This window comes from Trachymyrmex cornetzi, unplaced genomic scaffold (genome assembly GCF_001594075.2).
Source record: "Trachymyrmex cornetzi isolate Tcor2-1 unplaced genomic scaffold, Tcor1.1 scaffold47, whole genome shotgun sequence".
NCBI classification, from domain to species: domain Eukaryota; kingdom Metazoa; phylum Arthropoda; class Insecta; order Hymenoptera; family Formicidae; genus Trachymyrmex; species Trachymyrmex cornetzi.
The window spans coordinates 317,794-331,985 of record NW_017299509.1 but is presented as its reverse complement, the minus strand read 5'-3'; the positions used below and the strand labels follow the sequence as shown (position 1 = coordinate 331,985).

At 36.2% G+C, this 14,192-nt stretch overlaps 3 protein-coding genes across 8 annotated transcripts; 1 reads left to right on the top strand and 2 right to left on the bottom strand.

The window, feature by feature from the left end:
* Positions 1-206: 206 nt before the first annotated feature.
* On the bottom strand, positions 207-5,113 carry LOC108765135 (ataxin-10). Of its 4 annotated transcripts, XR_001940306.1 has the most exons (8): positions 4,921-5,113; positions 4,388-4,846; positions 3,794-4,287; positions 3,477-3,730; positions 1,063-1,126; positions 730-993; positions 469-650; positions 207-334 (listed from the first exon to the last, which is right to left on the bottom strand). XR_001940306.1 is itself a non-coding variant. In XM_018513705.1 (6 exons), exons 1-6 carry the CDS (start codon positions 5,028-5,030, stop codon positions 806-808), a joined length of 1,569 nt encoding a protein of 522 aa, XP_018369207.1. In that variant the 5' UTR covers positions 5,031-5,113; the 3' UTR covers positions 364-805. The 4 variants fall into 4 exon arrangements, 2 of the variants coding, with proteins under 2 accessions (XP_018369207.1, XP_018369208.1); XR_001940305.1 differs by having other exon boundaries at positions 469-993; XM_018513705.1 differs by lacking the exon at positions 207-334 and having other exon boundaries at positions 364-993.
* On the top strand, positions 2,959-8,041 carry Prosalpha5 (proteasome alpha5 subunit). Of its 3 annotated transcripts, none has more exons than XM_018513708.1 (4): positions 2,959-2,964; positions 6,603-7,163; positions 7,231-7,377; positions 7,925-8,041. In XM_018513708.1, exons 2-4 carry the CDS (start codon positions 6,603-6,605, stop codon positions 8,024-8,026), a joined length of 810 nt encoding a protein of 269 aa, XP_018369210.1. In that variant the 5' UTR covers positions 2,959-2,964; the 3' UTR covers positions 8,027-8,041. The 3 variants fall into 3 exon arrangements, with proteins under 3 accessions (XP_018369210.1, XP_018369209.1, XP_018369211.1); XM_018513707.1 differs by lacking the exon at positions 2,959-2,964 and adding an exon at positions 5,951-6,058; XM_018513709.1 differs by lacking the exons at positions 2,959-2,964; positions 7,925-8,041 and adding an exon at positions 5,954-6,058 and having other exon boundaries at positions 7,231-7,574.
* Positions 8,042-12,561: 4,520 nt separating this feature from the next.
* On the bottom strand, positions 12,562-14,191 carry Vajk4 (chitin-binding protein vajk4; the record flags this gene model as incomplete). The annotated part of the gene is made up of 1 exon (XM_018513425.1): positions 12,562-14,191. A coding segment is annotated over one exon (975 nt), but the record flags the coding sequence as incomplete, so codon positions are not given.
* Position 14,192: the final 1 nt, after the last annotated feature.

Below are 14,192 nucleotides of genomic sequence, written 5' to 3'. Positions count from 1 at the left end.
TACCCGCGCCTCCTGGATGACATTAATAAACACCTCTTACGCGCAGGACGACGTCGTCGTTCCTCATCGTAAAACTGTTCGTGATGAGAAACGGCCGTGGACGTGAGAAATTATCGTCTTAAAACGGGAATCGCGGGGACAAGGGGGAATTAAGATGCGTGCAATTAATTAATAGAGAAATTATTTATTAAAACACTGCGTCTCCTGACAGCATAATTGGAGGTTCTATCAATTCTTAAACATGAATCCGTCTTGAGCAATTTGGTGAGAAGGCAAAAAAAAAATGGATGGGTGCAGATTATTTATTGCGAATTTATTTATTGCAGAACGCCGCCTAAAAATTATTATTATATTCTCGTGCGCATTAGTAAAATCTCTCTCTCTTAATGAGAGCTCATTATTAAAAGAAAACAAAATCTATTTCGCATTACAATTGAATGATCAGTAATAGTAGTTGTATATACTTACATTAGCAATTACTAATAGACCGTGAACTCTCGTAGCAGCTTTTATTGTATCGTAAATCACTCGGCCAAGAATGTAGATAAAATATTTCTCTCTATACATCGTATTTCGTTTAATGACACAAATCGTTGTAATGATGGTGTCGTTTTTTCGTGAATGATACAGCAGGATGCATTTCAGTCGAACTAATTGGAACAATAATTATTTATACATATCAAGATAAACCAATCATTGTATTTTATCGAAGATGTTATCGATACAAACAAGCAATAGTTGGATAATTATCGAATTGATTGATCGCCGAGAGCTATCTCGAGTCCTAGAAAATAGATAAATCTTCTTAATTGCGACGCAAAGGAACGATACGGATCAATTTCCCATCTGCGTCCTCGTGCAGAGTCAAGCCCATCTCTTGCAACGCGGGATTGTCTGGCACGCCCGTTTTTTTACAATTTTTAATAATTTCTTGATTCTCAGGGTTTCCCTCGCACAGATTTCTCAAGGCGAGAATGGTCCATTGTAAGATAACTGCGTAAAAATTGTCAATAGAAAAGCGAACAAAAGTACAAAAAAAAAAAGAAATTCAATTACACTTACGCGGATTCCTCGCGTCTATGTTACAACAATCCAGAAGCAATGGAATTCCATCTATTTCACGAAACTGGAAACATATATTATCATTATGCCCTTTTATTTGAAACATTTTGAAAACTCACTAACACTATTGGATATCAGAGGAGCAATGATAACCCAACTCCTTGAGTTAAATAATATTTTGTTATTTCAACTTCCATGTGTGTATCAAAATATAACTCAATCTAATTCTGTGATTGTATTATACTTAGTTTCAAAGTAAACGTCCGTATTAATATATGCACTTAGTAAATAATAAACTAAATTTGAATCAAATTCAACACATTTCTCGAGTTAAATTGTTCAAGTTAAATTAAGGATATATTCAGCAAGAGTAAACTTATATAGAAATAATTAAAAATTTAAAGTGTAATTTGACATTATGAATTTAACAGCTCTATAAAGCTAGCAGGACCAAATCAGCAGAACCAAATCGGACCTATCAGAATTTTTAGTACTCATTTTGTACCATTAATGATAATTTTGTATCGAGTCATTTTTTTCGCGAGACAAGTGTCTCATGTTTTTATTTATAGCAATATGTTAACAAATTAAAAAAAGAATAAAATGATGTTTTGAAGATATCCGGTTTGATGTGGAATGCCTCATAGATTGTAAGTATATATAATAAAGTCATTTTAAGGAGAAAATATGTAAAATATTAACTTACTCTCAATTGTATAAATTAGTACAAATTTAGTTATGTTAATTTTTGCTCTTGTGTTATTTTTTATGGTCCTGCCAGCTTAAATATTAAATTAGTAGCGCCAATGTTTTCTTGCAAATGATACGTATAAAATTGTTTTCGGTAGTACAAATTCAATCCTATATTGATTTCTGATATTATTTTTCTTTTTTTCTTTTATTTTGAATTGGTTCTGCCAGCTTAACATTAAGCTACGATCGTCACAATTTTTTTCGAAATGGCACACGGTACAAAATTGTTATTAATGGTACATTTTAGTATAAAATGAGTACTAAAAATTCCGATAGATCCGACTTGATTCTGCTGATTTGATCCTGCTAGTTTTATAGAGCTGAATTTAACAATAAGGAACACCTTCGTCTAGTCTACACGGATGATCGAACGCTATAACGTCAATATTTCCGTACCGACAACAGATTTATCACAACCGATGATCAGCAAAAAAGTCATCTGCATCTTACTATCGTGACTACGATGTTCATGTCATCCTTGATACTAGGAGACTGAATTAATATTCCGCCCGCAGGCTCGTGTTTCCGCTCTGATTCATCATAACTAATTTATCTGTCAATATGCATGCGACGTGAACTTTGTCATCTCGCAGATCCGTTAAATTTGCAACGCGTATATCAGATTTCGATCATCTTGCTACATCTCTCAGTCAGATGGAACACTTAATTTCGCTTTGTCCAACACGACAGGCCGCGTGCTATTGCGTATCTTTTGTTCGCGTATTCCGTATCATCCGCACGCGAGATGTAATCAGTGGGAGAGAAATATCGATTTACCGTACATGCATAGCGCACAACCGTGGCGCGCAACAAAAAGCCAAATTTATATTTTGCAACTGTCAAGGTTCTCTACGTTTGAAAATAACCTACCATCATTCACGAGGTACAATTTTAATCCCTTGAGTACGGAACAACGTGACGCAAGCGTTCTGTGTGGCCGGAACTCAGCGCTGTGGCTATTCTTTTTTTCTTCGTATAAAGCTTAAGATACACCAAGTGGTTTCGTAATATATAGCTGAATATAGGATTTTTGCTAAAATACTTGCGTTTTTCTTAAGCTCGTAATACACTATTTATTTGTAGAAACTAATTAATTTGTAGGTAAATTAGATAGATAATTGATTTTGTAAATAATTAAAAAAATTAAAGGTATCAATAAGACAAATGTTTGTATAAAATAATAATACAATCTGCGCAATTCTTTTATGATAAAAGAAAATAATTTAAACCGAATCGTGATTAAGAAAAAAGGAAAGAATAAAGAATTTTTAATTGAATTTAAAATTCAATGATTATTAATATTATTGTTACTTTTAGTTCATAAATTTAAATGTAATAAATTTAAATTTATGAGATAAAAGTAATAATATTATTAAGAATAACTGAACATGTACGCATGCATATCTTTGTCATATCTTCCTTTCTTATTTCTTGTTTTATTACTTACATATATCGATTGTTACATATTCAAAACTTGACGTTCTAATTCCTCTCACGACCATTACGAGGCGTGCTTTAACGGTATACCCGCGGAAAAAACGTTTGAGATAAGTAAGAAATGTTTTTTACCGACTTTAGATAAATTTTGTACAAATTTTACATTCCCCTTCCTTTTTTAAGAACAAAATATATTGACATAAAATTCATGTAATTGCACTTACCAAATCTTGACACATTTTGTTCTTGTGTACTACATTTGCAATGACTTGTATTAGTCCCGCTTTGAAGCCATATGCAGGATGTTCCTGTGGATCACAATTTGCCGCTGATGTTTCAGATACCTCGGTATCATTTGTATTTGAGCATACATTTACAGTTCTCCTTTGAGTATTAGGTGCCACTTGACTTAAATTTGTTATTGGAGTAAAATAATTGTCTGCTTCTTTTCCCATCATATGTAACGACATCAAAAGGTCTATAAATATAATTATATTATTTTTACATTCAATCAGATTGTACTGAAAACTGATGCACTTACATTTACAATTAATAAGCAAACTCCTGACATTTTCTGAGATCTTGCATTGTGTAGTAAGAAGTCCCAGAATATTAAGAATAAGGATAATTTCTGTAGGATCTATGCTATTCACGTATGTGTCCACGGTCTTTAAAATGAGATCACTTTTTTTGCAAAATGTTAATGCTAAAAATTCAGCCTGATCCTCTTTGAGCACTGTATTAAAATCAGATTGCCAAGCGTTCCAGACTTCATCATAGATAATTTTAAGTAAATCTAACTTTTCATTTATAGTTATATTATTATATACATCTTCAAATACATTTGGTTGATGTAACAGGAATAACAATGCATCTTTTGCAGATGTAAAACCTTCTTTGGCAGATTTTAATAATTGTAAAAATATATCTTTCTTCTCCATTGTGAAATAGTTGTGACATAACTTTTTTAACGCATTGTGCACATAAATACAAGCTGCATTAGCTAGTAATCTATTATCAGACCGCATGCAACTCCTAAAAATAATGAAAATCATTTATTTTTTATTTTTAGCAAATTATAAAAGAAGATCAAAATAAGTTTTATGTATTTATATGTAATTATATGTAAACTTACAGAATAGCTTGTTTCAGGTTATCACAATTTAAATATCTTAGAATATCCTCTTCTGCAGATATAATATTTGGACAGGCATATGTAAATAAATTACATAAAAATTGGATACTGAGCCTAAGGATATCCAATTCATTGTCAATTAAATGGTAAGTGGATTTTCCATGAATCTTAATGTAATCTACAGTCCATTCTATAATTCCGTCATAAGGAAAATGAGAATCATGTGGATAATCACAGTTTTTTCTTTGTTTGCATAAATCACTTTCAACTAATTCTTTATATAAATTTTTACTGTATTTAATAGATTCTGCATTTTCTATTATATGTTGTTTATGTTTGTAACCGTCAAGACAAGAGTTCCCCAGACATTTCAAGCATAAAATTATAATCGTATCCGGAGTGACTTTGCTTAAGAGTACTTGACACATTTGTGCTAAGATATTTGCATCAAGTATCGTCCTGAAACATACATAATAATTATCATACACGATTATCTGTCAACTGACAACTTACAAACATTGTTACAAACATACTCTGACTCTTGTCTGACAAAATGCTTTGGTTTGACGTTTTGCAGTAACTGATCCCAGTCTTTTTCATTTATAATCGTTTTTAATTTTTGCGAATCAATATATGCCGTCATTTTTAATAAAATTGTCACTGTTTATTACATGGACAAAGCTTTTCATAAATACGTCGTGTCAAGTGATTAATCAACAGAGCATGTAATGTAGACTGCAGTTGAAGGTAATTCTCGTTTTCTGAGCGCCTCTGTACACTAAACGTGCACGTTGAACTATTTACCCATGGATATTTTCAACGGATAACATACAGCGATCTTCGATTTTGTTTTATTGTATTATGCTATTGTTATACATTGTTCCATTCTATTCCACGCTATAATATTCACAAAATATAATTGCGTAATAAATGCATTATAAAAATGATAAAAATTGAAATAATTTCTAAAAAAAGATATTAAAAATATATAAATATAAAGCGAAATATATTTAATATATTCTGTGGGCATAAAATTGACACAAAATAGAATCAAATAATATACATAACGCAGAAAATTTAACAAAATCGAAAATCATGGTGCGTTACCCGTCGAATACATCTGTGACTACATAGTTCAATATGCACGTTTTGTGTACATAGAGGTCTCAGTAAACGAATTCCCTCCGTTCCATTTAAAACACTGAATAATTATGATACAAATTTGAATCAATAGGAATAAATTAAATTAAACAAGAAAAATCTTATATACACATCTGAGTCTGTAAACCGCGCGCCAAAATCTTTTTAGGTTTTGAAACGCAATCATAAGCAGAATCAGTGATTATTAAATTGACAAGCAATTCAACAATTTTTTATAACAAACATCTTTATAAGAATATTAATAATCTAGATGTTAACGAGAATTATAAATCTGCGAAATATTTATATTAGACATATCCACTGAGTCTACTTTCAGGTTTCACATTATCAGATAACTCAGATTTCTCTCTGAATCTGGAGGTAGTGGAGATAGTATGTAACGTTACGCTACTGCTGCTCCAGTGTAATTATTCGTTACACTCTCCATCACTCCGTGACTAGCGTTTGTGACAAGACTGACAAGTCGGCGTTTTGTACTTTTGCGCTTGCTTTCAGTAAAGAACATTTAAGGTAAATTTATAACTTAGTTTGAAATTACATTAAATATCACATTTATCATCATACTTATGTTACAGTCACAGAATACTCGGTTTCGTTTTGCCATGTCATTCTTTGTTAACTGACCTATTCAGTTTGTTATTCTGTTAATTTGAGCTTTTATCTATTTTTATTAATACTCGAGTGTTCTGTCGTGCTTTATAATTACATATAATAATAAATGTTCTTATTTTTTTAACTTTATTGAATTTATTTGTGTCACTTTAGTCGCGCTTAACCTCAAACTTGATTTCTATAGAGTGTTATAGAACGTTTAATGTTTGTTCTATAACCTTAATTTTACATTACTTCTTGACAATTTTAAATTAAACAGATAATTCAAATATAAAATAGTTAAAAGCATCAGTTTACACACGTACATAACCTATAGTTGAATCTCGTTATTCACTGCAAGTACTGAAAATCTACAGTTCACGTTTTGTATACATTTTCAATACTCGCAATAAATGATGAATAGTCTACATCTCTAACTTGTGCATCTTCTATCTATTTTAAGATGTTTCTAACACGTTCTGAATACGATCGTGGAGTAAATACCTTCTCGCCAGAAGGAAGATTATTTCAAGTCGAATATGCCATAGAAGCCATAAAGCTCGGCTCTACTGCCATTGGAATTGCAACAACGGAAGGAGTCGTTCTGGCAGTGGAGAAACGTATTACTTCATCTCTAATGGAACCAACAACTGTAGAAAAAATTGTAGAAATCGATAAACATATAGGATGTGCAGCGTCTGGTTTGATGGCTGATTCACGGACAATGATTGATAGAGCTCGAGTTGAATGCCAGAATCATTGGTTTGTCTACAATGAAAAAATGACAGTGGAGTCGACTGCTCAAGCTGTATCTAATTTAGCTATACAGTTTGGAGACAGTGACGACGATGGTACTGCCATGTCTAGACCGTTTGGTGTAGCAATGTTATTTGCGGGGATTGATGAGAAAGGTCCACAACTGTATCACATGGATCCATCTGGTACGTTTGTTCAATTTGATGCAAAAGCTATAGGATCTGGTAGTGAAGGAGCTCAACAAAATCTTCAAGAAGTATATCATAAGGTAATTTGTGTTATTTTTGACTTGAACAATGTTGACATTGTGTATTAAATGAATATTGTTCTTATAGTCCATGACGCTCAAGGAAGCGTTGAAAGCTGCGCTGACAATATTGAAACAAGTAATGGAAGAAAAACTGAACGATACCAATATTGAAGTGATGACAATGACGCCCGGGCAATTGTTTCACATGTTTAGCAAGGCAGAATTACAAGAGGTGATTAAAGATATTGCTTGAAAAGCTATATTATACGAACGAATTAAACTATTTCACCGAATCATGGAGAAATAAACAAATTTCTTAAATAGCGTGTAATGCAAATGTAAATTATATCTCTACTTTACACACGGAGCAAATACTTTACGTCTGTATATTTAATATTTTCATTTATCGTCCTTAAAGAGAAAATATTACGAAAAAAGAAAATATGAAGTGGATTTATATTGCCTTTCATGTTGCATTCCTCTAGTCAGCTTCTTTTAATTATTTTTTGTACTGAAACTTTATTTTTTCTTAAAATTTCAATATATAAACAATTTAATGGGAATATATATGTGTACATACGCATATATAAATCAATGCAGAATCGACATTTCTACTAAGAAAATGTCGATTCTGTATTGATAAAAATATCTGTTAAAGATAAAAGAGATTAAAAAAATAAAATAAAAATACGCAAGTGGTAGGACAATTTATATTTCAAATAGACATATCTATACATAAAATTAAATTTAAATAATTTACTCCAATTTATTTCATTTAGCTAATAGACTTCGACGCCACATCAGACGAAACTGTCATAAGACCAACAGCCGATAACTTCTTGCCAAACCTTTCCCAGCCATCTACTTCCCTCAAAGGATAAATAGTCATTCTAGATGTCTTTCTCCAGGTACTCCTATGTTCCTTATTCTTTCCAATCCTGTATGAATTTTTATACATTGTTTCATTTTCCTATATTGTTTTCTGTCAATAAGAGTATTGATAGTATTTCACCCAGTCTCATTCGCACACGCTCGCATACTTCACTTTTCTCCGTCGTTCCTTCTCGTTCTTCTTCTTTTGTTTGGAGTGAACGGCTTTACATACATATTTACAGGTATTCTTCTCGTGGTCATGTAAGCGCTCCCTTCAAGAAGCAAAATCTCTATCTCTCTCTCTACATATATATATATATATATGTGTGTATATACAGTTGCATTATGATTGAATTATTTAATTTATTACTTAAATTTAAAACGCCTTTTATATTATTATTACTTAGTAATAATTTGTTAATTTTTTTATATCGTAATAATTGTACGTAATAGTATTAGGTAATAATTCTAACGAAATATTTTATTTTAATCTGATATACGTCGAGTACCTCGAAAATTATCGTAAAAAGAATTGAAACGAATAACCGCAAATAGTCGGAGGTTTTTTGTTACAAGCGGCAGTAATAGTGTGACATAAACGGGCATTTCCAGATCGATCCGTTGTTAAATTCGTAGCGGTCGGAAATGGGTGTGCGACGGATGGCTCGTTTTCGATTAAAAGCTGCCCGCCGCGACTGAATGCGCGTATCCGAAATCAATAATTAATTTTGCCAGCTAGCCGAGAACGGGGCGAAATGGCTCCGCGAGAGCTTGGCGGAAATGGTCGGATACCGCTTGGTTGGATGCTGTGATGCTCCGATAAAACGTCCCTTTTTATCCCGTTCTCTCGGCTGCCAGATTATTGGATATTATTCCATTTCAAGCGTTCAATCCCGCTACGATTCGCTCGCTTGGATTCCCACGGGGGTTTCCCTGTCGCCTATTGATTGCACGTAACTCTTAAAATATCTATACGTGTGACACCGCTGAAATGTGTATGAATCTACATTTTTGTCCCGCCGTGCCTGACACACCCTGTATCCTGCATGAATCGAATCCATTAACCGTATATGAAAAAAAGCCACTCAGATATCCGTACGGTATTTTTTTATCGCGTTAAAGAATGCGCTTCGCACAAGATTTGTATCTCCCGAGTATGCGCTTAATGCAGGGAAAGTAATAATAATTGGATAGAAACTTTTATTATAATTCGAGAACGATTGTAACAATACAGTCACAAGCTGATATATAAGATAAATGAATTATTTTAAAGATAATATATATTTACAACACGATATAAAAAAAAAATAATTATTTAAATATATATTAAAAATAATTTTTCTTTAATTATGCATATAAGATTATTTACAAGAAAAGAAAGGATGGCAATTAGTTTTCTACCGCATAATGCGGTTTAATAATTGACCGTGTGTTTCGCGAAAATTACTTTCGGAAAAAAGATTTCAGAACAGTACGGAAACGGTACGGTCGTGGATTATTGAGGGTGGATCGCTCGGCGGAAGCGATATGGGTTCGAGGAGGACTAAGGGACTAAGGTAAACGGAGTGAGAAAGAGAGACCGACTCGAGCACGGCCGAGGACTGGTAATTAACTGTGATGAGAGAGAGGCGGTGAGATAGTCCCGTTTGAGTTCCTGAGAATCCCCGGGGACCTGACCCGTCGTATCAGACGCCAAACACTCACTCCCACACATCGAAGCCGAAAACCCGTCGTCCTCGGGGCGCGCGTTGCCACGTTCAAGTTTCGCTACGATAATTGCCTTCGCTTCACAGTCGCGCCACCGACACCCGCCGACCCGCCACAGCGACGGATAAGAGAGCGCCCGCCCCTACTTTCCTTCCTTCGCGAATAAACCTGGAACGGGGTTGGAACATCGGAAAGTGGAAGTAGATAATGCTGCAGAAATTTAGTTTACGCGATTGAGTTCCCTTGTGTCACGGGAAAGCCGTAAAGCGGCGTCTACGATAAGATTTTAAGGCGTAACTTGAGTCTCAAGCCGTAAGAAATTGATTAATCACAGTCGAATGTGAGGAGAATAGGTAATCGACTATGATTAATTTTTTACGACTTGAAGTTTAAAGTTTAAAGTTTAAATCTTATCCCTCGATGTCTCATTGTAGACGTCGCTTAAAGTATAATCGTCTTCTTTTTAAAGACGATTAGAGTAAAAAATATACAGCGAATTAAAGAATGCAAGATGTATTAGGTGTTAAACTTAATTCCTGCCGTTTTTTGTCTCCAAAATTGATTTGTTTCGAAGGGAAATACCTTAATCAAAGTATTATTAATAAAGTATTATTAATTAGTAATAAAGTAGAAAATGGAGGAAATTACTTTGATTAAGGTATTCACTCATCTTCCCTTCGAAATAAATCAATTTTTGAGACGAAAAACGGCAGAAATTAAGTTTAATACCTAATAATTGACAATTATGCCGAGTGTCAATTCTGTTAAAATCAAATAGGTAGTTTTTTTTTTATATAAACACACGCATTAAGATACGTAAACAACTATTCAAGAAGCTATATTTATTAGATGACATTTTCCTTTGAAACAATTCTTTTTTGGATATATTACAAATGGTGTAACAAGTCTTGCCATTGAAACAATTACGAAATCGTAATTATGCAAATCAGTTCGGAAACAAAAGGCGCCGTGTATCGTCCCATATGAGATGAACGGAATACGAAAACGCAAAGCAGCGGCGATGCAGCAGGGAACTTTCTTCCTTATTATTACCAAAGAGCCTCGATAGAAAACCGGAAGTGCGCGCGGCATCTCAGCGTAGGTAAGATACCTGTACAACACGGGGCTATAATTCACGCATCGCAGAATCGTCGCCATTTTTTTCACTTTCACAGAGAGTCGGTCGTTCGCCCAACGTGAACGCCGGCGGTCTCTCCTCACGTTGCATCGCGGATAGCGCTACATTTACATCGTCCGTGCTCACACAATTACGGTGTAACGCTACGGTCGCGTACTCGCGAGTATGGTCGATCGTTTCATCGACCACTAACTAATCTTGTCGTTAGCTCGTTACGTGTTCTAATAATGCGCTACCTAAGTACATCCGATATTATAAATTGCGCTTAACGAGACGAAAGGGAGTGGGGAGGGATTGATTTTACAACGATCTTCTGAGTGTTGCGTCATTATCGATTTCTCCCATGTTCGATAATACCCCAGAAGTTTCCCGTAATTTTTTGCCAACATGTATAAACAGATATGGAGAACCTAGATTTTGTTAATGGCTAAACGAGCGTTCGGAAGAAGAGGTGAAACGTTCGTCGGATTGTTAGATATATAGCATACAACGGATATCTTAATCTTTATTCGTATTTAATTGCGCGCTACGAATTTTAATTACGCCGCCGCCGCAGCGACTGATAATATCGATAGGAAACCCGAGTAAAGCCGGCTGTCTGTCCTGTGTAACGAAACAGGAAATTCGTTCGTTAATATAGCCGACCTAATTTCACCAGAAATATTTTATCTTTCCTCTACAAGCGAATATCCAATATCAAATTAAAACGAATTAATTTTTATAAACTCTTGTGAATATTATTAATGAAATTAACAGAATGTGTTTAATACCAGACGGTCGAAGCTCACGTAAATTATGGCGACGTTTCTTGCGTTCGTATTACTTAAAAGCGGTAAAATGGCCTATCAAATTTCAATCGGGAAAGATCCGACCTGGTGAAAGGAGTGGCGAGATAGCATTCGGATGTCGTAGACACGCTTTGGAGTATTACGTTTTACGTGTGTGTATATATACGCGACAGGCTCGATGGCCCCGACGGAGAAAGTAATGCTTTCTTGAACGCAAACACGCGTGTATCTATAAGTTGCTCTTAATTGCGGCCCAGGATCGCTCGGGAATCGAAAGTGTTTGCGGAAGTTGGCGCAGCTTCTGTCTCGACACTCGGATATGCAACCCCTTCCTTTCTGCCTTTTTGTACCTGTGATTTTTCCATTTTCGCGCTCGAGGACTTAATGATCTCTCGACAGGCTAACATCAATAATATCGTGACTTTTACCTGCTCGCTGGACCGGAAGGTAAACGCGGAAAGCGTCGCCTATAATTTATGAGCGAATGTTGACTCGTACTTTTTGGACTTTATAGTTTGCGAATCTTTTTTCTATATTTTCTTTTTTTATGTCAATCGCTCGAATAATACGATAGTACGCAAGGAACGCGCGTTTCTTCGCCGACGGGAACAATGAATTTAGAAGAGTGAAACTCTCGCTCAACAGTCGACGAAATTTTCTCGAGAAAGCGAATCCTGACGTTGATTTATACTCTCGCTTATACGCGCAACATGTTTGATACGGTTAGCATGAATCTGCGCGTCATACACCATAACGGACGATGCATTATTCCATCTCTCCGCGTTTTATCTTGCATTCCATCTTGTTACGTACGTTAAGAAAAGTGATCTAGGTATTTTAGATCTGTTATTAAGATAAGGATCGAGAAAAGTGAGGTGTAATAGGCAGAATATTTATTAAATCTTTGATATAAAAAAGATACGTATATTGTTTTCACAATGAGCTTTTTTTTTACTTAACTTACTTACGTTTCTAAGTATGGTAATAATACCTCACAGCAATACTATACTTGGACATAACGGATTGCCGCGAATGTTGAGCCAATAACGTGCCCTGGAATCTGCACGTGCACCTTTTTAGAGTATAAAAGAGTATACATTTGTTTAGATTTCGAATATGTTAATTTATTAATATGCGCAGAGGATTCGTTTAATTATCGCAGAGGACATAATCCACAGAACAATTAATTTCGCTTAACTTATCATAATGTACAGTCTAAAAGTATTGCCGAATAACCGCTACGTTTACCTGGATTTCCGGAAATATAATACAAGAATACGGTAAACTCGTCAATCGCGACAGTTAATTGTCACCATATTTTTCCATATTTCTCCTAATTCGCTAATATTCTCGAAACAAAGATCTTTGCTTAAAGCTAAAATTTTTCGTATAGCTCTAGAGATTACTTCTCGAGAATTGGTGAACTAACCCGGCGAGAAGTATCTCTCAATTGAGAGAAAAACACGCGATCATCTAACATCGAGGGAGTGAAAGTGTTTTGTAGAGATAAAACGCTGCTCGATGTTCGTTTCTCGCGTCCGCTCCGCGATTCGTCGTCGCGAGGATCAACCGTGAAAATCGTAACCTCCACCGCCGCCACCGTGGAAGTCGCCTCCGTCGCCGCCACCATATCCACCACCATATCCACCACCAAATCCGCCTCCATCGCCGTAACCGCCGCCGCCGCCGCCGCCGCCGCCGCCGCCAAGATCACCGTGATCGTGCTTCGGTATGTGAATCGGTATGTGCACCGGAATCTTAACTGGCACCGGTATTTCTTTCTCGACCGGAACCGGAACCTCCTTCTCGACGATGTACGGCTTATCAATCGGCACTTTGACCGGCACCGGAATCGGCTTTTCCACCGGCACCGGTATTGGTTTGTGAACATGGTACGGTTGCGGAACCGGCACCTTCACTGGCACCGGATATGGTTTCTCCACCGGCACCGGATACGGTTTGTCGACTGGCACCTTCACTTCGTACGGTATCGGCTTTTCGACCGGCACCGGGTATGGTTTTTCGACGGTGACCGGATATGGTTTCGGCACAGGAACTGGATACGGCTTGTCCACTGGTACCTTCACCTCATAGGGTACTGGTTTCTCCACAGCATACGGCTGCGGAACCGGCACCTTTATCTTCACCGGGAAGGGCACGTGCTTCTCGACGGTGTAGGGCTGTGGTATCGGTACCTTCACCGGTACCGGTATGTGCTTTTCCACGGTGTAGGGCTGTGGCACGTATACTTTGACCTCGTAAGGCTTATCCACCGGCACCTTCACTTCATACGGCACCTTCTTCTCGACGGTGTACGGCTGCGGCACGTGGACCGGCACTTTGACGAACACCTTCACAGGATAGGGCACATGCTTTTCGACGGTGTAGGGCTGCGGCACGTTGACCTTCACTTCGTACGGTACGTGCTTCTCCACCAGATAGGGTACGTGCTTCGTTACTTCGTAAGGTACCGGCACTTTCTTTACAACCGTCACCGTCTTCACATGCTCATCATAACCAATGCCACCATCACCGCCGCCG